General features: G+C 43.2%; 1 protein-coding gene across 2 annotated transcripts in view; it reads left to right on the forward strand.

Annotated features, from left to right (window-relative positions):
- The first annotated feature begins 243 nt into the window (after positions 1–243).
- Positions 244–27,954, forward strand: part of chga (chromogranin A) — a 28,684-nt gene continuing 973 nt past the window's right edge. The window contains exons 1-7 of one of the 2 annotated variants that reach the window (XM_029733362.1): positions 244–385; positions 13,274–13,323; positions 15,077–15,170; positions 16,693–16,761; positions 17,173–17,265; positions 22,247–22,630; positions 25,906–26,387. In XM_029733362.1, coding sequence (XP_029589222.1) covers positions 265–385; positions 13,274–13,323; positions 15,077–15,170; positions 16,693–16,761; positions 17,173–17,265; positions 22,247–22,630; positions 25,906–26,387 — 1,293 coding nt within the window. In that variant the 5' untranslated portion in view covers positions 244–264. Of the gene's footprint in view, positions 386–12,547; positions 12,847–13,273; positions 13,324–15,076; positions 15,171–16,692; positions 16,762–17,172; positions 17,266–22,246; positions 22,631–25,905; positions 26,388–27,954 lie in introns of those variants that run through there. The other variant, XM_029733364.1, reaches the window with a different exon arrangement.

Consider the following 27,954-nt stretch of genomic DNA (forward strand, 5'->3'; position numbering starts at 1 on the left):
GGTGTGGCTAAGGATTAAGAGGGTGTGAACAATGCTGAATGGGTATAGACAAAGAAGTGTTCTCCAATAGTAGTACCAAAACATTGAAAGACGGTTTTCTCAAAAGTGACTTTACAAGTTGATCAACTTTCAAAGAATAATTACTTTCCCATTGTTTCCTCAAACGCAGTGTATGCTATTCCACTTTGTAGCTCTGAGTCTCTGCTTTTATCCAATGTGAAAAACAGAAATTCAAATGTTGCTACATAAAACTGAATCCAGGTGATGAGTCACATATTAGCTAAAGGCCAGTCTGCTACTATCAATACAGATAGCAGATTTGCCTTTGGTGTGGTACATGATTTTGGTACTCTGTGGAAACAGTGCGGTTTTCTGACCTCCTCCGGTAAGACAATCTCTCATTCAAAACTTGTTGATAACTTACTATTTTGCTCCCTTCTGAAGTTGCTGTTTGTAAGTGCCTCGCTCATACTAACTCTTCTAACCATGTCTCCAAAGGTAATGCTATGGCTGACTTGGCAGCTAAAGCCGCTTCCTGCTCATAACCTTTTCTCTTCCACTGATATCTCTGACTTACAGTGGGGGGAAAAGTATTTGATCCCCTGCTGATTTTGTACGTTTGCCCACTGATAAAGAAAGGATCAGTCTATAATTTTAATGGTAGGTTTATTTGAACAGTGAGAGACAGAATAACAACAAAAATATCCAGAAAAACGCATGTCAAAAATGTTATAAATTGATTTGCATTTTAATGTGGGAAATAAGTATTTGACCCCCTCTCAATCAGAAAGATTTCTGGCTCCCAGGTGTCTTTTATACAGGTAACGAGCTGAGATTAGGAGCACACTCTTAAAGGTGGTGCTCCTAACCACAGCTTGTTACCTGTAAAAAAGACACATTTCCACAGAAGCAATCAATCAATCAGATTCCAAACTCTCCACCATGGCAAAGACCAAAGAGCTCTCCAAGGATGTCAGGGACAAGATTGTAGACCTACACAAGGCTGGAATGGGCTACAAGACCATCGCCAAGCAGCTTGGTGAGAAGGTGACAACAGTTGGTGCGATTATTCGCAAATGGAAGAAACACAAAAGAACTGTCAATCTACCTCGGCCTGGGGCTCCATGCAAGATCTCACCTCGTGGGGTTGCAATGATCATGACAATGGTGAGGATTCAGCCCAGAACTACACGGGAGGATCTTGTCAATGATCTCAAGGCAGCTGGGACCATTGTCACCAAGAAAACAATTGGTAACACACTACGCCGTGAAGGACTGAAATCCTGCAGCGCCCGCAAGGTCCCCCTGCTCAAGAATACATATACATGCCCGTCTGAAGTTTGCCAATGAACTTCTGAATGATTCAGAGGATAACTGGTGAAAGTGTTGTGCTTAGATGAGACCAAAATGGAGCACTTTGGAATCAACTCAACTCGTCGTGTTTGGAGGAGGAGGAATGCTGCCTATGACCCCAAGAACACCATCTCCACCGTCAAACATGGAGGTGGAAACATTATGCTTTGGGGGTATTTTTCTGCTAAGGGGACAGGACAACTTCACCGCATCATTTGACGGGGCCATATACTGTCAAATCTTGGGTGAGAACCTCCTTCCCTCAGCCAGGGCATTGAAAATGGGTCGTGGATTGTTATTCCAGCATGACAATGACCCAAAACACACAGCCAAGGCAACAAAGGAGTAGCTCAAGGAGAAGCACATTCAGGTCCTGGAGTGGCCTAGCCAGTCTCCAGACCTTAATGCCATAGAACATCTGTGGAGGGAGCTGAAGGTTCGAGTTGCCAAACGTCAGCCTCGAAACCTTAATGACTTGGAGAAGATCTGCAAAGAGGAGTGGGACAAAATCCCTCCTGAGATGTGTGCAAACCTGGTGGCTAACTACAAGAAATGTCTGACCTCTGATTGCCAACAAGGGTTTTGCCACCAAGTACTAAGTCATGTTTTGCAGAGGGGTCAAATACTTATTTCCCTCATTAAAATGGAAATCATTTTATAACATTTTTTATATGCGTTTTTCTGGATTTTTTTGTTGTTATTCTGTCTCTCACTGTTCATATAAACCTTCCATTAAAATTATAGACTGATAATGTCTTTGTAAGTGGGCAAACGTACAAAATCAGCAGGGGATTAAGTACTTTTTTCCCCCTCTGTACTATCCTCTGTAAATCCTGTTGAGTTGAGGAAGTGGAAATGACTATGTACATATGAACACTTGGAGAAACTCTGGCTGGGCCTGGCTGGGCTAACAGTCCTACCACGTTCTTGTTTCCCCTACATAGCTAAGTTGTCACATGGTGAGGATCATGTGTCAAAGGGGGGAGTGGTTGATTTTGTAAATACATTTTGGTTTGCACCTGGGTTTTCGGTGTTGGCTGAACAATTTTGTGCAAAATGTGTGCTTTGTATGACCAACAACATGGGAAGAGGGATTCCCATGCCTTTGTTGGCTCATCCGACCTCTGAAGAAGCATTTGAACACATAATGATTGATTTCATTGAACTCTCCCCTTGCCAGGGGAGAATATTGTCTGGTGATAGTGGATGCCTTCTCCAAGTGGGTAGAGGCTTTCCCCTGTCGACATTCCACTGCTATGGCAGTGGCCAAGAATCCCACCTTTGGATCACCCAAAGGTGGGGTTGCCATCCAAATTAACCAGCAACAATGGCTCCCGCTTTGTGAACCTGGTGATACAGAACTTGTCTGAGAGTCTGCAAATAGACCTCAGGACCCATTGTAGCTATTGGCTGTAATCGGGGGGCTTAGTTGAACGTGCTAATCAGACCCTAAAATCTAAGAGGGTGAAGCTTATGGCAGGGAAAGGGCTTCCCTGGGTAACTGTGATGCCCCTGGCTCTGATGTACATGCGAGGGCAGTCCCACAGAACCACTGGATTGGCTCCTCATGAGGTTCTGACAGGTAGACCAATGAGAATGATCAATTCCCCTTTCCCACAGAACATGTTGACACTGATGGGTTGTGACGATGACATGGGACGTTATTGTACTGCTCTAAACACTGTCCTGAAGGCGATTTTCCCCAGGGTGAAAGCAGCTCTGCCCCAGCCTCTGGTGGGTATCCTGCACAAACTGCAACCAGGTGACTGGGTGGTGGTGAAAGACCTTGGACGAAAGCATTGGAACCAGCAGAGGTGGACTGGACCATACCAGGTGTTGCTGATTACCCCCACTATCGTTCATGTAGCTGAGAGGTCTACTTGGATCCACGCCAGCCACTGCAGGAAGGTGCCGTACTGCCCACCAGACCCTGAGGATGGAGGACCCGAGATGTCGGAAGTCACCGACTAAATGGCCATGGGAGAATCTGGCATAGACTCTACGCATCATGTTTTTTTGCTTTTGTCTCGAGCCTTCTCATTACAGTTGCCATATGAACAGTGACTCAAGGACAACCTGTCCTGGAAGAAAAACAAAATGGTACGGACTCGACTGATGACTGCTCAGTCCCATGGCAGGACTTAAATAAGAGCCACCACTACCCCCCTGGGGTGAAGCCACGAGAAATGATTTCATCATTACCCCTATCAATGTGCTTTTTATCAGAGAGATGACTGTCCTATCTGTTGTGATGAGGCCTGTGTTTAGACACTGGTTCTCCCGTAACTTAGGGAGCATTTCTATTTTCTGTTTATTATTTCTGTATTTTCCTCAACAATGTATTATTCTGTATGATTAATTCCCAAACGGAGGAAGCTTACATGGAAATAAGGTATTCTGATGTAAAACCGATTCTCAGTTTTACATTTTTTTTATAATTTATATACTCTGCAACAAATGTTAGTAAGATTTGCCATGCTACTGTTCATAATGTTTCCTGGAAGGAACGTAGTCCCCTGAGAGGGGAATGTGTGGGGGGATTAGTATTAGCGTTACTTTAAATGATAGGTATGTACAATCCTGTTACTCTGGTTGTGTAAGATTCTGTTGTCACCTAACTGTATCTAAATCCACCACGGCTGTGCACATCTCGTGTTCTTACCCCCATCCCCTGTAAGTATGAAACTTGCGTGTTCGGAACGAGGTATCTCTGTTGCGAACAAATCTCTCCTTATCCTCTATTCTAAGAACAAACACTTCTTAGTACGAGAACACAGAAGACTATGGATTGGTTTGACAAAAAAAAAAGTTGGAATGTATCAGGCATCCCCAACTCAGAATCATTGAGTGCTCACTCTATTCACTCTGTGTGCATGTAGTGACCTTGCTCCCTTATTAATAAGTGAATAAAATGTTATGATTAAGTATAACTCGGACTTGTGTGATAAGTTTGTCTCTCCGGATTTGATAATACAGAAATAATCACCACACAAGGCCTCTACTGTCACGTCCTGACCAGTAAAAGGGGTTATTTGTCATTGTAGTTTGGTCAGGGCGTGGCAGGGGGTGTTTGTTTTGTGTGTTTCGGTGTTTTTGGGTTTAGGTTCTATGTTCTCTATTTCTATGTTTATATGTAGTTTTCTATTTCTATGTTGGGTTTTTGGCAATGACCTCCAATTAGAGCCAGCTGGTTGTCGTTGTATCTAATTGGAGGCCATATTTAGTTGTGTTTGTTTCACTTGTGTTTTGTGGGTGGTTATTTTCTGTATAGCCTGGGAGCCTTATGGAACTGTTTTCGTCGTTTGTTTATTTTGTTTAAGAGTGTTGCAACAGCTACTCTTCCTGGGGTCCACACAAAACATAATACAGAATGACATAATACAGATCATCAATAGACAAGAACAGCTCAAGGACAGATAGTGGCAAGTCTTACACCACTGGCTTTGTGCTCACAGTGCTTATGATAATTCATACAGGGGAGAAATCATATTGTTTGTGTCATGTATTTCTAATAATGCTATAGGGAATGAGGAGCATTTAATAGTCAACATAGAATACACATTGAGAAGAAACCGTATTGCAATGACTGTTAAATGCTTCAAAACAATGCAAGGCCTGAGAGAATACATGGAGTGAAAACCGTGTGTGTGTGTGTGTGTGTGTGTGTGTGTGTGTGTGTGTGTGTGTGTGTGTGTGTGTGTGTGTGTTTGAATCACAGATGTTCATTAACAAAACGGGGCAGGCAGACGACAGGTCAAGGGCAGGCAGAGGTCAGTAATCCAGGGCAGAGTCAGTAAGGTACAGAAAAGCAGGCAGGCACAGGGTCAGGGTAGTCAAAACCGGAAAAGCAAGAAAAACAGGGGCAAGGGAGGAACATGAGTACGGGAAAAACACACTGGTATGCTTGATGAGACAAGACAAACTGGCAACAGACAAACAGAAAACACAGGTAGAAATGCATAGGGGATAATGGACAACACCTGGAGGGGGTGGAGACAAGCACAAGACAGGTGAAACAGATCAGGGTGTAACAATACCCCCCCTCTAGGGACGCCACCGGGCACATACCTTGTTGACTGGGGTGTTGGCGGTGGAATTCAACAATGAGGGCTGGGTCCAGGATGCTCCTAGCTGGGACCCAGCACCTCTCCTCTGGACCATAACCCGCCCAGTCAACCAAGTACTGGAATCCCCTGCCCCGAGGTCGAACACTCAGGAGACGCCTCACTGTGTATGCCGGATGGCCGTCGATGAGACATTAAAAGTGAGATGTACACGGAGGGTGTGGGGCAACAGAAGACAAACAGCAGAGGGGCTAAGGATCTTAGAGATGGGGAAATGGCCGATAAGATGGGGGGAAAGTTTGCGGGACTCAACCCGGAAGGGCTGATCCCGAGTGGACAGCCATACCCTCTGCCCGAGACGATAAAGGGGAACCAGGGTCCGGTGGCGATTCGCCTGTCGTCGATACCTGGAGATGGTCTTGAGAAGAGCAGACCGGGCTCTCTTCCAGGTATGGCGACAGCGGCGGACGAACATCTGGGCCAAGGGTATGTTGACCTCTTCCTCAGGGAAGAGCGGTGGCTGAAAACCCATCGAACAATCGAAAGGCGATAGGCCAGTGGCTGAGCAGAGGAGGGTGGCTCCAAGTAGTGGGGTAGGCGGAGACAAGGCAACGAAGAGTCGTCTCCAGGTCCTGATTGGCTCGCTCCTACTAGCAATTAGACTGGGGGTGAAACCCGGAGGACAGAATGGCCGATGACCCAATGAGCGTGCCGAACGCCTTCCAGAACTGGGACGAGAACTGAGGACCAGGGTCGGCGACCATGTCCACCGGAAGTCCATGGATCCGGACGGCACCATGAGCGGGGCCGTTTCCATGGCAGAGGGTAGCTTGGGGAGGGGAGAGAAAAGGGCGGGTTTGGAAAACCTGTCCACCACCGTGAGGATAGTGTGGTGTTGCAATCAGACGGAGGCAAACCAGTGACAAAGTCCAGGGAAATACAGTTGAAGTCGGAAGTTTACATACACCTTAGCCAAATACATTTAAACTCAGTTTTTCACAATTCCTGACATTTAATCTTAGTACAAATTCCCTGTCTTAGGTCAGTTAGGATCACCACTTTATTTTAAGAATGTGAAATGTTAGAATAATAATAGAGAGAATTATTTATTTCAGCTTTATTTTCATTCATCACATTCCCAGTGGGTCAGAAGTTTACATACACTCAATTAGTACTTGGTAGCATTGCATTTTTTACATTTTAGTCATTTAGCAGACGCTCTTATCCAGAGCAACTTACAGAAGTGAATTCATACAATGCATTTTTTTTTTGTACTGGCCCCCCGTGGGAATCAAACCCACAACCCTGGCGTTGCACACACCATGCTCTACCAACTGAGCCACAGGGAAGACCATTGCCTTTAAATTGTTTAACTTGGGTTAAACATTTTGGGTAGCCTTCCACAAGCTTCCTACAGTAAGTTGGGTGAATTTTGGCCCATTCCTCCTGACAGAGCTGGTGTAACTGAGTCAGGTTTGTAGGCCTCCTTGGTCGCGCACGGTTTTTCAGTTCTGGCCACAAATGTTCTATGGGAATGAAGTCAGGGCTTTATGATGGCCACTCCAATACCTTGCCTTTGTTGTCCCCAAGCATGTTGTCCCCAAGCATACTTCACGGTTGGGATAGTGTTCTTCGGCTTGCAAGCCTCCCCCTTTTTCCTCCAAATATAACGATGGTCATTATGGCCAAACAGTTCTATTTTTGTTACATCAGACCAGAGGACATTTCTCCAAAAAGTACGATCTTTATCCCCATGAGCAGTTGCAAACTGTAGTCTGGCTTTTTTATGGAGGTTTTGGAGCAGTGGCTTCTTCCTTGCTGAGCGGCGTTTCAGGTTATGACGATATTGGACTCATTTTACTGTGGATATAGACACTTTTGTACCTGTTTCCTCCAGCATCTTCACAAGGTCCTTTGCTGTTGTTCTGGGATTGATTTGCACTTTTCGCACCAAAGTACATTCATCTCCAAGAGACAGAACGCGTCTCCTTCCTGAGCGGTATGACAGCTGCGTGGTCCCATGGTGTTTTTACTTGCGTACTATTGTTTGTACAGATGAACATCGTACCTTCAGGCATTTGGAAATTGCTCCCCAGGATGAACCAGACTGGTGGAGGTCTACAATGTTTTTTCTGAGCTCTTGGCTGATTTCTTTTGATTTTCCCATGATGTCAAGCAAAGAGGCACTGAGTTTGAAAGTAGGCCTTGAAATACATCCACAGGTACACCACCAATTGACTCAAATGATGTCAATTAGCCTATCAGAAGCTTCTAAAGCCATGACATCATTTCCTGGATTTTTCCAAGCTGATTAAAGGCACAGTCAATTTAGTGTATGTAAACTTCTGACCCACTGGAATTGTGATACAGTGAATTATAAGTGAAATAATCTGTCTGTAAACAATTGTTGGAAAAATTACTTGTCATGCACAAAGTAGATGTCCTAACCGACTTGCGAAAACTATAGTTTGTTAACAAGAAATTTGTGGAGTGGTTGAAAAACGAGTTTTAATGACTCCAACCTAAGTGTATGTAAACTTCTGACTTCAACTGTATGTGACCAGGGACGGTGAGGGACAGGAAGAGGTTGAAGGAGGCCAGCCGGAGCTTGCCGGGGAGACTTATTCTGAGCACAGACAATACAGGCAGCGACAAATGCGGAGATGTCAAGGACCATGAAGTCAGGGAACGCTGCACCTCACGGACCTGGTTCTCTATTCCCCAGATGAGTGTAGCCACCAGAGACAAGGTAGGAAGGATGGTCTCGGGGTCCAAGGGTGTAGCAGTGGGTCTATAGCGACATGAAAACTCATCCGGCTTACAATTTTGGACCCTGGGTGGTAGGAGATGGTAAAGTTGAACCGGATGAACAGCAGGGCCCACCTAGCTTGCCTGGAGTTGAGACGCTTGGCGGTGCGGAGATATTCCAGGTTCTTGTGAGCTGTCCACACAATTAATGGATGTTCTGCCCCCTCTAACCAGTGCCTCCATTCCTCCAATGCCATCTTCACCGCGAGTAGTTCTCGATTCCCCACATCATAATTCCTCTCCACGGCATTAAGATGATGGGAGAAGAAGGCACAGGTACACAGCTTAAGGTCTAGGGCAGAACGCTGGGACAGGACTGCCCCCACTTCGACATCGATCCGAATGGTCAAGGCGATGAGAGAGTCGAGATCCGTAGGCAGCTCTCGAGCTCCAAGCTCTTCTTTAACCTCCTCGGATAATCCATGAAGGAACGTGTCGAACAGGGATTCCGGGTTCTAGGCACTCTCTGTAACCAATGTGCGGAAATCAACCGCATAGTACGGCACACTGCGGGAGTCTTGACAAAGCTGGAGTAACTTCCAGGCAGCCTCTCTCCCAGACAATGTAGAATCAAAAACCTTTTTCACCTCAGCCACGAACTTCTCCGGACTGAAGCACACGGCAGATTGTTGGTCACCCACCGCCGTAGCCCAGGCGAGAGCCCTCCCGTACATCAGCGTTATGAGATACGTCATCTTCGAGCATTCCGAGGGGAAGGGCTGCAGCTCGAAGATGAGGGAACACTGGGAGAGAAACGCCCGGCAGGTTTCTGACTCTCCAGCGAAGCGTTCCGGGGGAGGTAAGCGGGGTTCTCAGGAAGCAGCTGTGGCCTGGAGAGACGCGCTGCTGACAGCGGGGTTACTGAGGGGCTGGGAGGTTACTGCCGTGGCCTGCTGCCTAACAGATAATCCGCGGAATTGCTACAGCAATGTATTCAAGGCACGGTCGTGGCATTCTGCCTAGGTCTGGAATCCTTCCATAAGACCTCGAAGTAACTCCTCGTGCCTCCCAATGGTGGCTTCTTGGGAGGAGACAGCGTTGCGGAGCTAGTCCGAGTCTGCTGGGTCAGTTCGTACTATCAGAACTCAGGATAAGACCCAGATGCAGACAGTTCGAAATAACAAATGTTTATTTATGAAACAGGGGGCAGGCAAATGACAGGTCAAGGGCAGGGAGAGGTCAGTAATCTAGGGCAGCGTCAGACAGGTACAGAACGGCAGGCAGGCTCAGGGCAGGCAGAGTAGTCAAAACCAGAAAAACAGGGGCAATAGAAAAACAAGAGTACCGGGGAAAAACACGCTGGTAGGCTTGACGAGACAAGACAAAATGGCAACATACAAACAGAAAACACAGGTATAAATGCACAGGGGGAAATGGGCGACACCTGGAGGCGGGTGGAGACAAGCACAAGACAGGTGAAATAGATCACGGTGTGGCAGAGTAGGGGAAGGTCGTCAGACAGAAGATTGAGAGGCAGATTATTTAACTTTGTGGAGACATGTTTCTTGGGTGAATAAGATATGAGTCAATTAATGCACTTGAACTAGTAGAATGTTTTAAGAAGCCCACATCGCTGTCTAACAGACTGCAATTAGTGGATTTCTGAGCGACAGGAGTCTCTGCTCATTGGTTTGACACACAGGACATTTGAGTTGCTGTCCTCAGTATGTTGTTGATGAGAGCTTTGTCTTGTAGTTTAAATATATGAGATGTGTTTTAAGATTGATATCAATAAACTTAAACATATATTTTTAAATCATGTTGATTGACATTTAATATGATATAGGGCTAGCATTGAACATGAACTGTGTTAATTCATTTGAAAGAGCAACTTTTAACCTATTTAAGCTAAAATTTTCTCATGTGTGACAAACTGAAGTCAAACTATAACCTTTGAGCACTCAGATGGCAGTCTTGTATCAAACAAATCTGATTTAGGCCTTGATCCAATCCGGCCCGCAGAAGATCCATGCCTCGTACGCAGACACTGCATTCACAGTAAATGTTGCATATGTCGGCTCAATCCGTTATAACGCTGATCTTCCTTGGTTCAGATTGAATCTAGCCCCAAGAGTGGCTAAAATGTGTGATGTCATTGTAAATGAGACATTTCATGTGAATTTGGTCCAAATCTTATCATGACGTTTTGGATCTTCCTGAAATGTAATCCAAGGAAAGGTACTTTGAAGGAGGCATATATATTTTACATTTGTATTTAAAATCATTAAGAGTATTATTGATTAACTTTGGTCATCGAAGTTTGGATATTTGTGACATTTTGACTTTACTACCCAGATCTCCTATAAGACACTACAACCCTTAGTCCGTAGATCTAAGCAAGACTTGCTGTAATTTCAAACTTTACCATGTGCTCTGAAATATGAGTATTGTTTAGATGTTTAGATGTTGATACTTACCTACTGAAAAATATAAACATTCATATTTAAAAATGGTGTTTTACACAATTTACTCCACAATCACATTAAAATGCCCAGAGTGGCGTTTCTGTTTTTTTCTTAATTACGATCCATTATTATCCATTTTTAACGAACCAGCACAGTGAAAATTAACTCCCTCTGCTGGTGATTGCTGGATGTACTTTTGAAATTATATTGATGTTTTTCAGTAATCATAAATCAATGGAAGAAAATTGTGATCAAAATATAATAACTAGGCTAGTCATATTTCAGAGCACATTGTAAGGTTTCTAATGACACACTTGCTTTGTAGCATGTCTCAGGTGTAACAATGGGAAGTTGAATATGTTGAAGAAATACCAGCGGATGGGATTTTTTTTGTATCAATATCAACATGGGTTTTGAAAAGCTACATTCTGCTGATCTTTCTGGATGTTTGAACATTTGAATGCTGTTTTTAAAAAAAAAAATTTTTTGGACTTTTTGATTACTTTCTCATTAAAAGTATTAGGCCTACATTCAATCAGATCAAGCTTTAACCTGGCAAAGCCGACACCCCCATAGCTGATGTTTTGGCGGTGTCTGGAGGTGTAACTGCGTTGGAGCTGTCAAATCGGTTGTGCATGGTTATTGTCATGAATAAGCCACACTGCCCCACTCACGTTAGAAGTTCAGAAAGAGAATGTGTAGGCTATATAGAAATAATTACGTTCACATTTAAAATCATTAAACGAAATAATAAGGACTTCGATCAGCATAATCGATGTGAAGATTACATCTCAAATTCAAGTGTCCAAACATGAAGAAATGTCTCTTAATGCGACTCCGTGCAGCCAATGGCAATATCTGCTTTAGGTATAATGCAAGGAGCCGCTTGTAAATTCGACAGCTCTAACTCGTTCCACCTCCAACATGCTTGCTAAAAATGCAGCTTTTTGACATCCTCCGTCAGTCAACTCGGTGTCACTTCGAGGAAGATTTCAACCCACTCTATCCAAACATTTCTCCAAGTTCACCATCATGGTAAATCTCTAATTATTTTGTTGCTTGGACAAAGTCCTTTTTGAAGTTTTATTATTTATTTCATGTGATTAGTGATTCATTTGTCCCTCATTTTAAAGGGATACTTCCGGATTTTGACAATGAAGCCCTTTATTTACTTCCCCAGAGGCAGCTAGCATGCTAGCAGATACCAAAGACTTCCAGCCACTGCGATAACGCTAGTTACCGTTGGCTTGCGAAACCATCTCTAACTTACTTCATCCTGTATGCAGAGACATACAAATGTTATCCATGTGTTCATCTGACTCTGGGGAGGTAGATAAAGGACTTTCGTTTCCAAAATCCCGAACTATCCATGTAAAGGTTAACCCTGTTACTTGAACTGAACTATATATGGTGAAGCTATTCCTTTTCAAATATTTTTTTTTTCAAAAGAAAACATTAAACATCTAATAGTCAAATCATAGTGTAAAAGCAGGTGACTGGTTTTACTCTTTTAGGCAATTTTCTGGTGCATTGTAGTGGGAAACTGACCAGGTTGAGCATAACATGTCAACCATGTTACTCATACTGTAGATAGACAGGCTATACATTTTTTAGCAATTACATTTTTTGGTGTGAAGCTTGCATTCAATTGTCACTCCCTGTTGCACAAGCTTCCATTCAACGTTCAAAGCATTCTGCATACACCTGACTTGTGATTGTATTTTAATTCCACCCTGGTCAAATGCCTAGGAGTCCTCAGAATTGCCCAATTAACAGCTGCTTTCACAAAACAAATATCCCGGGACCCCCCTGTAGCACCCAGTCTTGAACTGCTCCCCACCTCTGTTCGCCTTAAATATCAACAAAGGTGTGTTGGTTGAAAGGTGTAGGCTAAACATTTATTTTCCTAGCGGTGATGTCATTTCCTCCTCAGCAAGCTCCATATAAAAATGCAGGTGCAGTTGCAGCAAGTTGTTCGTGGTACATTAAGGCTTGAGCGAGGTAGACCCCTGATACTGAAAAACGCAGCTCGCCAGAAATAACCAGGGCGGTCAAGTTGCACATAGAATGAACCCATAATTGATCGACTCTTTCCACACACAATCGAAGGGGAGCTACCATTCTGAATAAGCTTTTGACGTTTGCTATTCCTGCCCGTTTTATTGCAACGATGATCGCGAGAGGATACCTCATTTTGACAATATTGGTTAATCGCGGTAAGAGAAATTGTATTATGTTGGGATTGACTCATATTTCTTCGAGTTATAGCTGTGATTCCACTAAAGTTAGCGGGTTGTGTAGCTGCGTAAATGTCTGAAGTTGTCATTTGGTCTAGCACCAAGGACAGCGGCAAGCGCTCCCGAATCCTTTTCGGATGGGCGCTATGGGCGATCTGAACATATAGGCCTATCCGCTTGGCGACAGAAGTGCAGAAGTCGATATTTTTCATGAGAAATATGTTTGCCCTCGTCCCAACTGTAGGCTATATAATTGACCATATATTTAGCTGAAAATGTTTAGGAATAACGTATCCTAAACTAAAGACGACAATGTACCTATTGATTGGTAGAGCTCAACCTAATAACTATGGGTGGCTGCGAGACATGACGTTTTCGCTAATCATATTTTTCTTTCCCCACGTAGTTCTCTCATTGCCCGTGACTCCAACTTACCTTGAGAAAGAGGATGTCGAGGTAAGAATCGTTTTCAAGGAATAGCTTAATGATATTGTCAGCTTTATGTTACATTTTGTGTATGGGGTTTGTAATCAGGGCCAGACTGGCAGCCATCTGGCATTTTTTGGGGCAAATGCCAGATGGGCTGGTCATTTTTTTGCCCAGTGGGCCTGTCTAACCTGTTTTTTTTTCTGCTTAAAATGATCATTATCTACCTAATAATGGGGCCTCAAGGAATAAAATGGTCCAGTGTGTGGGCCTTGAAGAAAAAAATGGTCCGGTGGGTTAGAAATGGCAGAGCTGATTTCTGGTCTCAGTCCACACCTGTTTGTATCAAAAACACTTTGTTTGGTATGTTTCAGGACTAGAGTTGCAAAGGGAGGGTATATTTCTCATAACTTTCAAAGTTTACCAGTAAACTACCAGAATTTTGGTAACTTTCAATTTTTTTGTTGTTCTTTATCACATGTAAAATAGATAAAATAATAAAATAAGATGATTTTAAAATTAAAAATAGATATCCTAAAATTAAAAATAGATATCCTAAATATAAACCATCAACTTAGCGAATACCATTTAGGTTTAATATGCATGAAATTTCCTTTATTTGTAAATATTTTTTTACACTCTTTTATTTTACTGTGTCAATATGTCTTTGTTGTTAATGTTTTGGTGCCAAACTGGTGGCAGTTGTGAAAAAAGTTAATTGAAAATAATGTCACTGGTCATTAGATGTTTTCTTTATTAATTAGGCTATTTTCATTTTAACCATATAGTCTATCCACTAAAAACTCATGGTCAATATGGTCACAGATATAAAAAAAAATCTAAAATACTATATATGAATATATATATATATATATATATATATATATTTTAAGTTATTCAAGTATAAAGTTACCATAGATTACCTGTTAAAGGGATAGTTCACCTAAATAACATATTGGTTTCCTTACCCTGTAAGCAGTCTATGGACAAGGTTTGACAACAATCCAAGTTTTTGTATAGTTTCACTGCCACTGTTTCCAAATGCGAACGTTTTAGCATTTGTGGCACAAATCCCATCCAAGTCCTGGTACCGATATTAGCACTCTTCGCGCATCATGACCAAATAATACAAAGTATAAAAAAATATATATTTGGAAGCTCAACAAAGCCACTTATTTGAACACGATGTGCGAAAAATGTGAATATCAGTTCCATACCTTGAATGGGATTTGTGCAGATATCATTTTTCACGCATCACCAAACACAAAAATCTGTGAAGCTACAGTCTCTCATGCAACACAATGATAATATGTCAGGGTGCTATCTTCATGTACGATCATCTATTTACATATTGTACTTACATATCTTATTCACGTATTGTAAATGTACAATAACACAGCGACACTGCTATTGCCACGACAGTGAGCAATCAAAACAGAATAATGCATATACATGTCTCTTTATTTTGTCTACTTTGCAACTGGAATAAAGCTACTGCAGCCTTCTCTCCCTGGCAATACTTTAATGAGCGCATTTGACGTCTGGAGGCTAACACCATGACGGGAGGTCTGGTTGTCTCTCCATCGCTGCTGTGGCATCCAGTCTTTCCCATAGTTTATTTTACAGGTGGGGCGACAAGGTTCAAAGCCAACATTGTTAATAGAATCCATTAAATAGAAGATCATTTTTGTAGGCGGATGGTCCTGGCCCGCCTATACGGGGAAGGGGAAAACACTGATGCCATGTTTATCCGTTGACCGTGTGTCCGCTCTGCCCCCCTCAGGTGATGAAATGCATCGTGGAGGTTCTCGCTGATGTGCTCTCGAGGCCACACCGTTTGGCTGTCAGTCAGGAGTGCCTGAACATACTAAGGACAGGTAAACCACTCCCAATCCCTCCCAGGGACCTCTGCTCCAGATATACGCTTTTAGGTACAGATCTAGGATCAGCTCACACTCCCTAACTTAATCACCACAACTCCATTAACAGAGAAAAATGCAAAAATCACCTTAGATCAGTGTCTAGAGACATATCTTTTCTGGTATCTCTGACCTAATGCAAGTTAATATTTGCTTTCATTTTCACCATGGATGCACACAACTCAGGAAAGTCTGAAATGGAACCTTATCCCTACATATTGAGTAGTGCACTACATTTGACCAGGGCCCATAGGGCTCTGGTCAAAAGTAAGGCACGATATAAGGAATAGAGTGCCATTTGCGACACAGGTCTGAGCTCTCCATATGTGCACTCGGCAGAGCAGTCGGGGCCGGGGCTATTCAATTACAGCCATTGTGTTACCTTGACGCTGTCCTTGTTGAGAAAAATCTTTCAGGGCATTACTCATTACTGGCTATTGTTACCAGGATGGGGCTGCGGTTGGGAAATGAAACCCCTCAGTAGGAAAAATAGACTGAGCAGATGTGAGAGAGAGAGAGAGATAGGGGGTGACAAAGAGAGGGGGGGAGATTGGAGGGGATTTGGTTAGAGGCAAATCAAATTAAATCAAATTGTATTTTTCACATGCTCCGAATACAACAGGTGTAGTAGACCTTACAGTGAAATGCTTACTAACAAGCCCTTAACCAACAATGCAGTTTTAAGAAAACACTTTAAAAAAAAGTATGAAATAAAAATAACAAATAAATAAAGAGCAGCAGTAAAATAACAATAGCGAGGCTATATACAGTGGGTACCGGTACAGAGTCAATGTGCGGGGGCACCGGTTAGTCGAGGTAATTGAGGTAATATGTACAGAGGAGAGGGAAAATAAAAATAAGGGGCACTAAAAAGAGAGAACAAAGCAGGAGACATACAGTATAGACGGGCAGGGAGGGAAATACAAGGGAGAAAGGATTACCTAGTAGTAAGATCAGACAGAGAAGAGAAACAGCAAGAGAAATGTGTTTACCATAAAGAGATGGATTTTAGAGATGGAGGAAGGGGAAGACCAAGAGAGAGAGAAGCAGGGAGAGAAAGAAAGAACGAACGAAAGAAAGTGACCCTGAAGAAAGACAGAGTAAGCAGTAGTTCTCTTGAATGCCTGCCTCATTCTGTACACTCTTTCTGGGTTAGCAGAAAGGGAAAAGCTCTGATGCTGTAATTCACTGGAAACCACTCTTTGGGCCAAAATGATTCATTTGGATTTCTGCTTTGGAGGCAGTACATTTCAGGGTAATTAATTTTTTAGAGATGGGAGCAAATGTGCTGAGTTGTCACGAACATCCAAAGGGGAGAAATATACCTGTACATTTGCCCAGGGACATTGCTGGCTTGCTTGGACAATTAAAGTATTTATGCGTTGCTGAATGGCCAGGTCTCCCTAGTAAAATAGGTTTTCTGACCTCAATGGAATTTTTGTTGATAAATAAAGGTTAAGAAATATGGTTTCCTTTGCAGATGAAAGGCTTGTGTCAATCCTCCGCCACCGCAACTTCCTCAAGGAGCTGCAGGACATTGCCGTTGAAGGTGAGGTATTGACTGACTTTTCACTGTGGTGGGTGATACAAGGCAACCCTATCAGGAAGTGGCATCATCTTTGAGTGATGTCACACAACTGTTGTGATGTAATCAGAATTTCACTTCGTTGTGTTCATCTTAGATTTGATTGGGTTTCTTGTTCCCTTTCACATAAATGGTTTTCAGCATGAAGTAAATCGTTTTTAGTGTTTGAAATATAATTCTCTTGATTGTTGTTTAATTTTGTTTGTCAATCATGTAAACAGCCACAATAATAATATAGCTATTTCTAAAACCCAAAGACACTTTACAATAAGCAATCATAAGTGTATTTTAGGAGATGTATTGTAAGTATATGTCAAATAAATTAGTCTAAATATTTGCAGTCACAACTCCACTCATCTCCCCTCCAAATGACAGGAGCCAATGAGAGAGCTCAGCAGCATGTTGACATCACGGCAGATCATGTGACTAAGAAACCACAGGGTCCTCAGGGTATAGATGAGGCTGCAGGTGAGTCCCACTAGCACACATTCTCAGTGAAATTTCCATATGACAGCATTGCCTCATGATGACTGAAAATCCAAATCCCTGTCAAGTTTGCCAATTTACAGTCAAGTTGTGATATTGTGACAGTCTCTATGTGCAGGGCTGGCCCTAACCTTTTGGGGGATCTATAAAGTGGAATTTAGCTGCCCCCCCCACCTCGCAGAAAGTAGTGGCCCCCCTCTTGACTGAGAAGTGGAAAAAATGTAAGGTTTAGGGTTCATTTCCTGCAATTGTACAGATTTTGCCATGGGGCAGAGAGAAAAATCTGCAATTTTACAGATAATTTCCTGCAATTCTACACATTTTGCCATAGGGTGGAGAGATTTTTTTTTTAGCAGTTTTGAAGCAAATTTCATGACTAATTATGATATGAGTGACTAACAAAATCAGGTCCCCTGGGCACGTGCCCTGCATGCCAGTCGGTAATTCCACCATGAATACTATAAGTTTAGATGGCTAATTTACCAATCAAAAAAATGTTAGCTGATAAGGGATAATTGAGTGACTGTCAGTGACTGACATAAGAGAAAAACTGCTGATGCACAAATTGCACCGTGTGTATTCTACTATTCTAACTCTCAACAGTAAGTTGAGACCCGGACTGAGTTCCTAAAACAAAAATTGGGGATCAGGGGCCCCATGGCCGCCTCTTAGCAGTCTCTTATGTCCCTTATGCTTAGGGCCAGCCCAGTGTGTGTGTGTGTGTGTGTGTGTGTGTGTGTGTGTGTGTGAGAGAGATACAGACCCTGTTTATAGACAAAGATGCAGTTCAATTCTGGACAAGCGAAAAGGCACACTATGAAATCGATAAATCCCTTCGTTTTTGCTGTGTAATGTTCTGGGACGTTGTGTCAGCTAAGCAGGTCTGACCCCAGTGCTGTGTGGAGTAGATGGCATCTGGGAGAAGGGAGCTGTTGGTACACACACAGGCTCTGAAGGTTCTGATAGACAGAATTGGGACAGGGAGCATGAGACAGGGAGCATCTCTTTCTCTCTCTCGCTATCTCTCTCTGCCCATGTCTTTTCCAATGGCTGTCAGTTACCCTCTGTGTCTCTCTGTCTCTCTCGTTCTCTGGGTGCCAGTTCCACAGGTGTAAACCCCATAGACTTAAAAGGGATTGTTCAGCAAGACAAAGTTCACAAACGTTGGCTAACTTTAATCAAATTGTTTAACTTTAGCACTTACTAGGTAACATGTTTGTGATAAGATTTCATCCATCAAACTTTCCAGATGGTTGGAATATGTATGTACAGTCTTGGTGGGAACAATGTCGTCAATGCACTTATTAATGAAGCCGGTGACTGAGGTTGTATACTCCTCAATGCCAATGGAGGAATCCCGGAAACATATTTCAGTCTGTACTAGCAAAACAGTCCTGTAGCTTAGCATCATCTGACCACTTCCATATTGAGCAAGTCAATGGTACTTCCTGCTTTAGTTTTAGCTTGTAAGCAGGAATCAGGAGGATAGAATTATGGTCAGATTTGCAAAAGGAGGGTGAGGGAGAGCTTTGTATACATCTCTGTGTGTGGAGTAAAGGTGGTCTAGAGTTGTTTTTCTTCTGGTTTCACATGTGACATGCTGGTAGAAATGAGGTAAAACAGGATTTAAGTTTGCCTGCATTAAAGTCCCCGGCCACAAGGAGCGCCACTTCTGGATGAGCATTTTCTTGTTTTCTTATGACCTTATACAGCTCGTTGAGTGCGGTCTTAGTGCCAGCATTGGTTTGTGGTGGTTAATAGACGTCTACGAATAATATAGATGAGAACTCTCTTGGTAGATAGTGTGGTCTACAGCTTATTATAAGGTACTCTACCTCAGGCGAGCAATACCTTGAGACTTCTTTAATATTAGACATTGCGCACCAGCTGTTATTGACAAATAGACACACACCCCCACCCCTCGTCTTACCAGACGTAGCTGCTCTGTCCTGCCGATGCACGGAAAACCCAGCCAGCTCTATATTATCCGTGTCGTTGTTCAGCCACGATTCGATGAAACATAAGATATTACCGTTTTTCATGTCCTGTTGGAAAGATAGTCTTGATCGTAGATCATCCAGTTTATTTTCCAATGATTGCACGTTGGCCAATAGGACGGATGGTAGTGGCATTTGCTTCAAAAGTAGTTATTCAATCAAATATATTTATAAATCCATTTTTACATCAGCAGATGTCACAAAGTGCTTATACGGAAACCCAGCCTAAAACCCCAAAGAGCAAGCAATGCCGATATAGAAGGATGGTGGCTAGTACAAACTCCCTAGAAAAGGCAGAAACCTAGGAAGAAACCTAGAGAGAAACAAGGCTCTGAGAGGTGGCCAGTCCTCTTCTGGCTGTGCCGGGTGGAGATTATAAGAGTACATGACCATTAAGGTCAGATCGTTCTTCAAGATGTTCAAATGTTCATAGATGACCAGCAGGGTCAAATAATAATTACAGTGGTTGTAGAGTGTGCAACATGTTCAGCACCTCAGGAGTAAATGTCAGTTGGCTTTTCATAGCTGAGCATTCAGAGGTCGAGACAGCAGGTGCGGTAGAGAGGGGGAGAGAGAGAGATACAGACCCTGTTTATAGACAAAGATGCAGTTCAATTCTGGACAAGCCAAAAGGCACACTATGAAATTGATACATCCCTTATTTTTGCTGTGCAATGTTCTGGGACATTGTGTCAGCTAAGCAGGTCTGACCACAGTGCTGTGTGGAGTAGATGGCATCTGGGAGAAGGGAGCTGTTGGTACACACACAGGCTCCAAAGGTTCTGATAGACAGAATTGGGACAGGGCGTCTCTGTCTCTCTCTCTCTCTTCTCTAAACCCCATAGAATTAAAAAGGATTGTTCAGCCAGACAAAGTTCACAAACGTTGGCTAACTTTAGTCAAATTGTTTAACTTTAGCAGGTACTAGGTAACATGTTTGTGATAAGATTTCATCCATCAAATTTTCCAGATGGTACATCCAACATGGCCCACTGCCCACACACACGAGAGGTTTGTTAATCTACAGGCACATTTAAGCATGAACACTGCCTAACAACTAAGCTCAGCAACCCAGAACTACTAGGTCTGTCTACGAGAGATTACCTAACAACACAAAAGTCAGGATATGATTAATCATCATGCAGATTTTTTTTTCTTCTTGTGGGAATAGAAAGTTCTTTGATCCTGCCTAATATGGTATTCTAGCACATCCTTGTGGAGGTCTTATCGTAGAGATACAATATACTGTGTTCTGTTTAATTCTGTGGGCCTTATGCGCCACATGGTAAGTAAGCTTAGGGGACTTGAAATGATCTGAACCCGTATTTACAAAAGCTCTGAACTAGGATCAGGTCCCCCATGTCCATACAATCTTAATCATTATGATCTAAAAGGGAAAACTGATCCTAGATCAGCACTCCAACTCTGAGACACTTTATGAAAACGGGCCTTGATGCACAATGTCATGACAGCACTAGGACTTATTTATGGCTCGTTGCCATAGGTTGCATTAAGGTAAGTGACAAGGTTTACTCATTATTCAATTTGCATTTCCAATTTAATTTCGGCAGCTCCCGTAGTATATTCACCGTCAGTTTTAGTTCTGCTGATGTCAGGATAAGTAAGTACACAGGGGATTCGCCTCTTGGCCATCAGTCAAAGAGCACATTTACATTTTGATTGGCCGCTGCTTTAAAGCCGGCCACTTGTGCATGCTGTCTGATCGTACGTCAGGGGATGTAAAGGCAAAAGTGATTGCCAAATGCCACCCTATCCCATAGTCAAAAATACATACTTCGTACTAGATATGAAAAGCACCCTATTTTGCACTACATATGAAATAGGGTTCCATTTGGGACATAGGGCTGTGTCTGAAGCCATTTGCCACACGTGACCGTCATCCTTTGCGTCTTTCTGTTGTTGCTATGACATATTTCTAAATATGTCATAGCAACATGTCAAAATGTCAATATAATATTTCTAAATATGTCATATCTAAACTATGAAAGAGAAAATATCTGCACATTCTGTGACATCAGAGGATGTGGCCACCCTCTCCTTTTCACATTTCAGATTAATCATGACTATTCAGATCGAAATATAGTGTATAGAACAGATGTGATTGTTGGTTAGGTAGGATAGGGAATTGTGTCCGCTCTATTCATAAAACATCTATATGCAACATTCAGAACGGTTCACCTCACACCCTTGTGGCGCATTGCTAACTGCACTGCCTGCTGGGAAGTGTAGTCAATCTATTGTCCTTCTAAATGTAGTCCATCTGTTGGATGGATGTTTGGGCAGTGCAATGGATCATTGCTCCCAGTTTCATAATTGAAAGGCAGGCAGGGAGGTCCGTGTGCTCTGCTTTTAATTCCTTGTCCTTGACAGTGGCTATTCACACTCTTAACACTAGGGCCGGGATTCAATACGAGGCGCGTTGTAGCACACAGTATACTATAACACAAAGGCCACAAAGGACAAAGGTTTTTGTATCAACATTTTAGCTTTTTATAATAAACAAATGTCTTTACAGGGTTAAATATTAGTTTCTAGAACACAACATGTGCTTCAGAAGTAGCTATCAATCATTCAACATCAACAGATGTTACAAAGTGCTTATACAGAAACCCAGCCTAAAACCACAAAGAGCAAGCAATGTAGATGTAGAAGCACAGTGGCTAAAAAAATGATTATACTGTCTGTTATTTGGATTGTAGTTTGGATTCTTTCTGATATTTGTTTTTTCTTTAGTTATTTTTACTATTACTAATGTTTGACATTCTACTTCAATTTTAAGGAGCTGGCAACTAAAGCATTTCACTGCACCCGTTATAACATCTGCTAAACTGTGTTTTCAACCAATAAAAGTCGATTTGATTTACAACTTCATTGAATGTCTTTTTGCTGCCTTGACAAAATCATTTAGAGAAATGGTATCTCTCTATGTTTCATCTCCTTCGTAGATCGATCGATGTTGGCTGCTCTGGGGGGACCCGGCGAGAGGTCTATCCTGTCCCAGAAGAGGCGGACCGGAGGAGAGGGAGAAGGGGAGGCTGAAGGAGAGGCGGAGAACAGTGCGGAGAGGGACGGAGAGTCATCCCGTGAGAGGAACGAGATCATCAGAAAAGGCGAAGAGAAGAAGCGAGAAAAGGACGAGACCCCTGACAACCGTATCTCAGATGCCATGAACAAGGAGGGGAAAGAGGAAGGAAAGGATGTGGATGTGATTGAAAAGAAAGAAGAAGAAGAAGAAGAAGAAGAGGGGGATGAGGAGAAGCGTGCGAGCTCAAGAGAAGACGGCGAGGAGGCTAAAACGGAGGGAGGAAACGTGACTCTGGATAAGAAAGGTAAGAACTGCTGTACAAGCGCATTGACGGTGACATTATAGACGCAGGTCTTCAGGCCTTCACATATTGAGTACATGGACATCTCTTGACTACACCACATCTGTAGAATTGAGTGGAGTAGGGTAAAGTTGACCCTAAAAGCTGATCTTGGGTCAGTTTTGCATTTTAACCCACTACTGGTAAAGGTTAAGATTGGCGGTTGGGGTGGTGGGAGTTGATCTGTACCTAGGGGAAAATTCACCGCGGAGCGAATTGAATACTTGCGCTGTAATGAACCATATGATTGGCCAATTAGACATATATATTGAATGTCCTACATGGCTATTGTTCACAGTTGAACCCAAGAAAAAAAAGGGAGGCAAAGACTCTTCTAAAAACCCAGACATCGCTAGTCTACCCGCTTCTCACTAGCTACCTTAATGGGTATCTGGTAGCTATGCAGGCTGCGGGCAGGTACCATCATCTTGTAAGTGCACTTGCAAGCTTTGAAGTGAGCATGAACGTGGCTGCAGTTAGCTTCCCTCTCGACTACACTTCACTAGTACACTACACCCGGAGGAGGATTAACTATGATGATGAGGTGTCATAAAGATTAAATAGTGGACCGCTCTAGCTAAGTGCCAAATCAATCCATTAGATAAACACTGTTCTCTGGGGTACTGAGGTCAGTCAGGCAGAGAAAGCAGGATCAGGAGGGAGGCATTGTTTGTGTGTGTGTGTGTGTACGAGAAAGAGAAAATGAATCAAATATAAGAGAATAGAACGAGAGACGCACTGCAGTGAGAGAAAGAATGCAGGGAGGGAGGGAAAAGAAAAAGAGGTGGAGACTGATGGTGAGACTGTGACCATGCACTGCGGGAGCAGATGATGGATAGGAGCGGCTCCATCTATCTGATGAGTTTGAGTGCTCCCCGCACAGCGGCCCGGTTTGATTAGATAATGGATACTGGAACATTACCAACAAGACAGAGCACTTGGACTGCAGGGTTGCCTCCCAAAGGACACCATGTTCCCTATTCCCTATATAGTGCACTACTTTTGACCAGGATCTATAGGGCTCTGGTCAAAAGTAGTGCACTATATAGGGAATGGGTGCCATTTGGAATACATTCCATGGCTACGGATTGACTGCACGCCCCTGGAATTAAAATCTAAAGGCTAGATTTAGGCAAAGGAAAGAAATGAAAATATAATCATAAGCGATGAGCAAGCATGTGAACTAGGCCATATGTTATTTTTGTATACTTTATTTCTAGATTTTTAGGACAGAGAGACATCCCCAGTCCTTCAACCGCCCACCCGCCAACTGGCTATTTCTAAGGTTGAGGCCAGGATAAGGTTCTAGCATGACCAGCAAGTCCTAGTGACTATTCAACTGAGCATAAGGGAACATTTGGACAAAGGTCACTCCAAGGGCCGGTACAATATGATCTCTGTACCTCCATAGGTTGTATGCAGGGAAGGAGGCTCCCTAAGGGCTGTAACCAAATGCAGAGGTGTCATGCCCATACGGGACACGGGCACGTGTCCCCTAACCCTAATCCCTACCCTAACCTTAACCATAAACCTTAACCATAACTAGAAACCTTAACCATTTTAATAGGGGGTAGGGACGTCCCACGGATCCCAGAAAGCACAGACCCTTTCAGATGTGTCATGTTTAAAAAACTAAATATAGATTTATCTTTTACATTTTTGTTGTTTCTCTGTATACTACCAGACACTTAGCCACTTTATGAAGTTTGCTTTAGCTAGTCCAGATAGGTTCCTAATCTCCCAAACTCATAACTAGCTACCAATAAGCCATTTCAGGCAATCAAGTTAGAGTAGCTAGCTTGGTAGATTTTAGAAAAGCAAGCAATTACTAATGTACTGAATAAGATTCACATTCCTTTCAATCTTTTACCCGGATTGAGGCAGAGATGCAGAAAATCATATTTATTTTCTTTAAAAAAAAGATCCACCCTACTGGAGGATACAGACAACTCAAGAAGTATGCTTGGATATAATGAAATGTATTTATGACATAGAATTAAGCATAATGTTTATGGCTCTAGATTGCAGGAAAAAAGCTGTTTCGGGTGTTTGAAAAATACTTTGTGCCCCCTCAGGTTTTTGCGGGAATGATGCCCTTGACCACGTGTCCATAATTTAGAATGTAAAAGGCAGAGATCTGCTCAGCCAACTGGCAGCAGAAGATTTTATCAAGAAACAATGAAATGTCCATGCAAATGGATGAATAAAGATACACTACATGACCAAAAGTATGTGAACACCTGCTCATCGAACATCTCATTCCAAAATCATGGGCATTAATATGGAGTTGGTCCCCCTTTGCTGCTATAACAGCCTCCACTCTTCTGGGAAGGCTTTTCACTAGATGTTGGAACATTGCTGTGGGGACTTACTTCGATTCAGCCACAAGAGCATTAGTGAGGTCAGGCACTGATGTTGGGTGATTAGGCCTGGCGCGCAATCAGCGTTTCAATTCATCCTAAAGGTTTTTGATGAGTTTGAGGTCAGGGCTCTGTGCAGGCCAGTTAAGTTCATCCACACATCTCAACATACCATTTCTGTATGGACCTCACTTTGTGCATGGGGCATTGTCATGGCGAAACAGGAAAGGGCCTTCCCCAAACTGTTGCCACAAAGTTGGAAGCACAGAATCGTCTAGAATGTCATTGTATGCTGCAGTGTTAAGATTTCCCTTGGAACTAAGGAGCCTAGCCTGAACCATGAACAGCCCCAGACCCTTCTTCCTCCTCCACCAAACTTTATAGTTGGCACTATGTATTCGGGCAGGCAACGTTCTCCTGGCATCTGCCAAACCCAGATTTGTCAGTCGGACTGCCAGATGGTGAAGCGTGATTCATCACTCCAGAGAACGCGTTTCCACTGCTCCAGAGTCCAATGGCGGCGAGCTCCAGTCGACACTTGGCATTGCGCATGGTGATCTTAGGCTTGTGTTCAGCTGCTCAGTCATGGAAACCCATTTCATGAAGCTCCCAACGAACAGTTCTTGTGCTGACGTTGCTTTCAGAGGCAGTTGGAAACGTGGCATCCTATGACGGTGCCACGTTGATAGTCATTGAGCTCTTTAGTTCTTTAGCCATTCTACTGCCAATGTTTGTCTATGGAGATTTCATGGCTGTTTGCTCGATTTTATACACCTGTCAGCAACGAATGTGGCTGAAATAGCCAAATCCACTAATTTGAAGGGTTGTCCACATACTTTTGTATATATAGTGTATATTCTATTATTTTTATTTACACAGGGGCAGAGTCTGGTGAGGTTACGGATGCACCAGAAGAGAAATCTGAGGAGAAGAAATCTGCAGAGGAAAATGAAGAGGAGGTAGAGGAGAAGAGGTCTGCGTTGCCTCTGCAAGACAGTGCCGAGGCAAAGAAGGAGTGGGAGGAGGAGGAGGAGGAGGATGATGAGGGGGAGGTGAAACGCGAGGTCGCCAGTGTGAATCACTGGAGCAGAATGAATGAGCTAGCCCGGAGTTTGCAAACAAAGAAGAGAGCGGGAGAGGAAGAAAAGTTGCAGGAAGTGAAGAAACTGGAGGTCGGAGGTCAACGTGAAGTGCCCCATCACTCCAAGGAGGTGGTGGAAGAGGAAGTGGAGGAGAGGAGGAAGGTGGGAGAGGCACGGAAGAGCCCCGAAGTGAAGGCGCTCCAGATGATGGCACGCAGGGAACTGCAGGAGAGGAGAATGGGAGAGGAGGAAGAAGGGAGCACCAGCAGGAAGACTGAGGTACATTCCCCCCCAATTATTAAAATTGGATGAACTATCCCCAAATCCAATGAAATGCAATGGTACCTGGCTATATTAGCATTCTCGCTCAATCCCCTATCAGGAACCACCTCGAGAGGTGCACATTTTTGTTCTTGCCCTGCACTGTTGATTCAACTCGTCAACAAATCAACTAATCACCATGCGATGGATTAGTTGAATCAGGAGCCGTATGTATCAAGCGTGTCAAGAGTAGGAGTGCTGATTGAGGATCAGGTCCCCCATGTCCATGTAATCTTAATAATTGGGATCTAAAAGGCAACATTCTATAACATCACTCCTACTCTTAGACGCATAATACATAAGGCCCCTGATGGGTAACTGCTGGGCTACACTGAGAATGCATCGAGAAGAAACGCTGAACTAAACAAAAAACACAACACTCTGTGCTCTGAGAGCCTACCCACTGTGCACACACGGGTTGAATCAACGTTGTTTCCACGTCATTTCAATGAAAGGACTTTGAACCAACGTGTAATAGACGTTGAATTGACGTCTGTGCCCAGTGGGTATGTTCACTACCCACCTCGCATCTAATGCTGTATTCTCTTCGGTCTACTGTAGTCCACTTTCATGACACATCACAGTGCATCACTTGAACAGGCTAACAACACAGCTGACATTTGTCTGTTCTTTTTGTCACGGTACGCTAGGCTGTCGTTGTCCACTTCCTTAAACTCATCCTGTAGAGGAGCCGCTCGGTAGAACGCTGTGTAATGTGTTGGCCCCTGAGGCTTTTTCACACCTTCTTGGCCGATTCAACTTGGTTGTATTAATATTAGTGCACATCGTAGCAAAACCTTTTGCAACCAAAATAAAAAATGTATTGTTTCTTATTGGACAAGTTAAGGTAGTCCCTCCCCATTTTGTCTGTTTACTTCTTAGTGAATATGACTGTGACATACAGCAGTGCAACACCAATTAGAGTCCCTCACTTGTCTAAAAGTAGGAAAAGTGTGCTGGTTCCACCTCAGGAGCCTCTACTACTAACTAGAGCAATCGGACCACGCTGGATGGATGGTTCATCCACAGGGCTTTCACCGCCTGTGGGCTCTCATATGGGAACACACATATGCACACACACACGCCTATGCAGGTAAGTTTTGGCACAGATACTGACATACAGAAATGCCTTAGTTGGCATGCGCACATACACTCATGCGCACACACTTGTTGTCCACACAAATATAGCCTGTTAGAGAACGACACATGGCACTCTGGGTAGAGTTGTTTAAGTGCACTCAGAAGAAGGTAACATTGGGTAATATTGAGTAATGACCTCCTCCCTTCACTCCCTCCTTTCCCTTTCTTATCATCGCCCTTTGTCCTTTCCTCTCCCTCTCTTCTGACCTCTACTTCTCTCTCATCTCGCTCTTTCACCTCCCTCTTTTCTGTCTGTCTCGTTTTTATCTTCCACTGTTTACCCATGTTAATCTTTCTTTTCCTCTATTTATCCATTTCTCTGTCTCCCTCCATTTCTTTATTTCCATTCTATTATTCCCCCTCCTTGTTTTTGACTGATTATTTT

This window comes from Salmo trutta, chromosome 35 (genome assembly GCF_901001165.1).
Source record: "Salmo trutta chromosome 35, fSalTru1.1, whole genome shotgun sequence".
Classification (NCBI taxonomy): Eukaryota; Metazoa; Chordata; class Actinopteri; order Salmoniformes; family Salmonidae; genus Salmo; species Salmo trutta.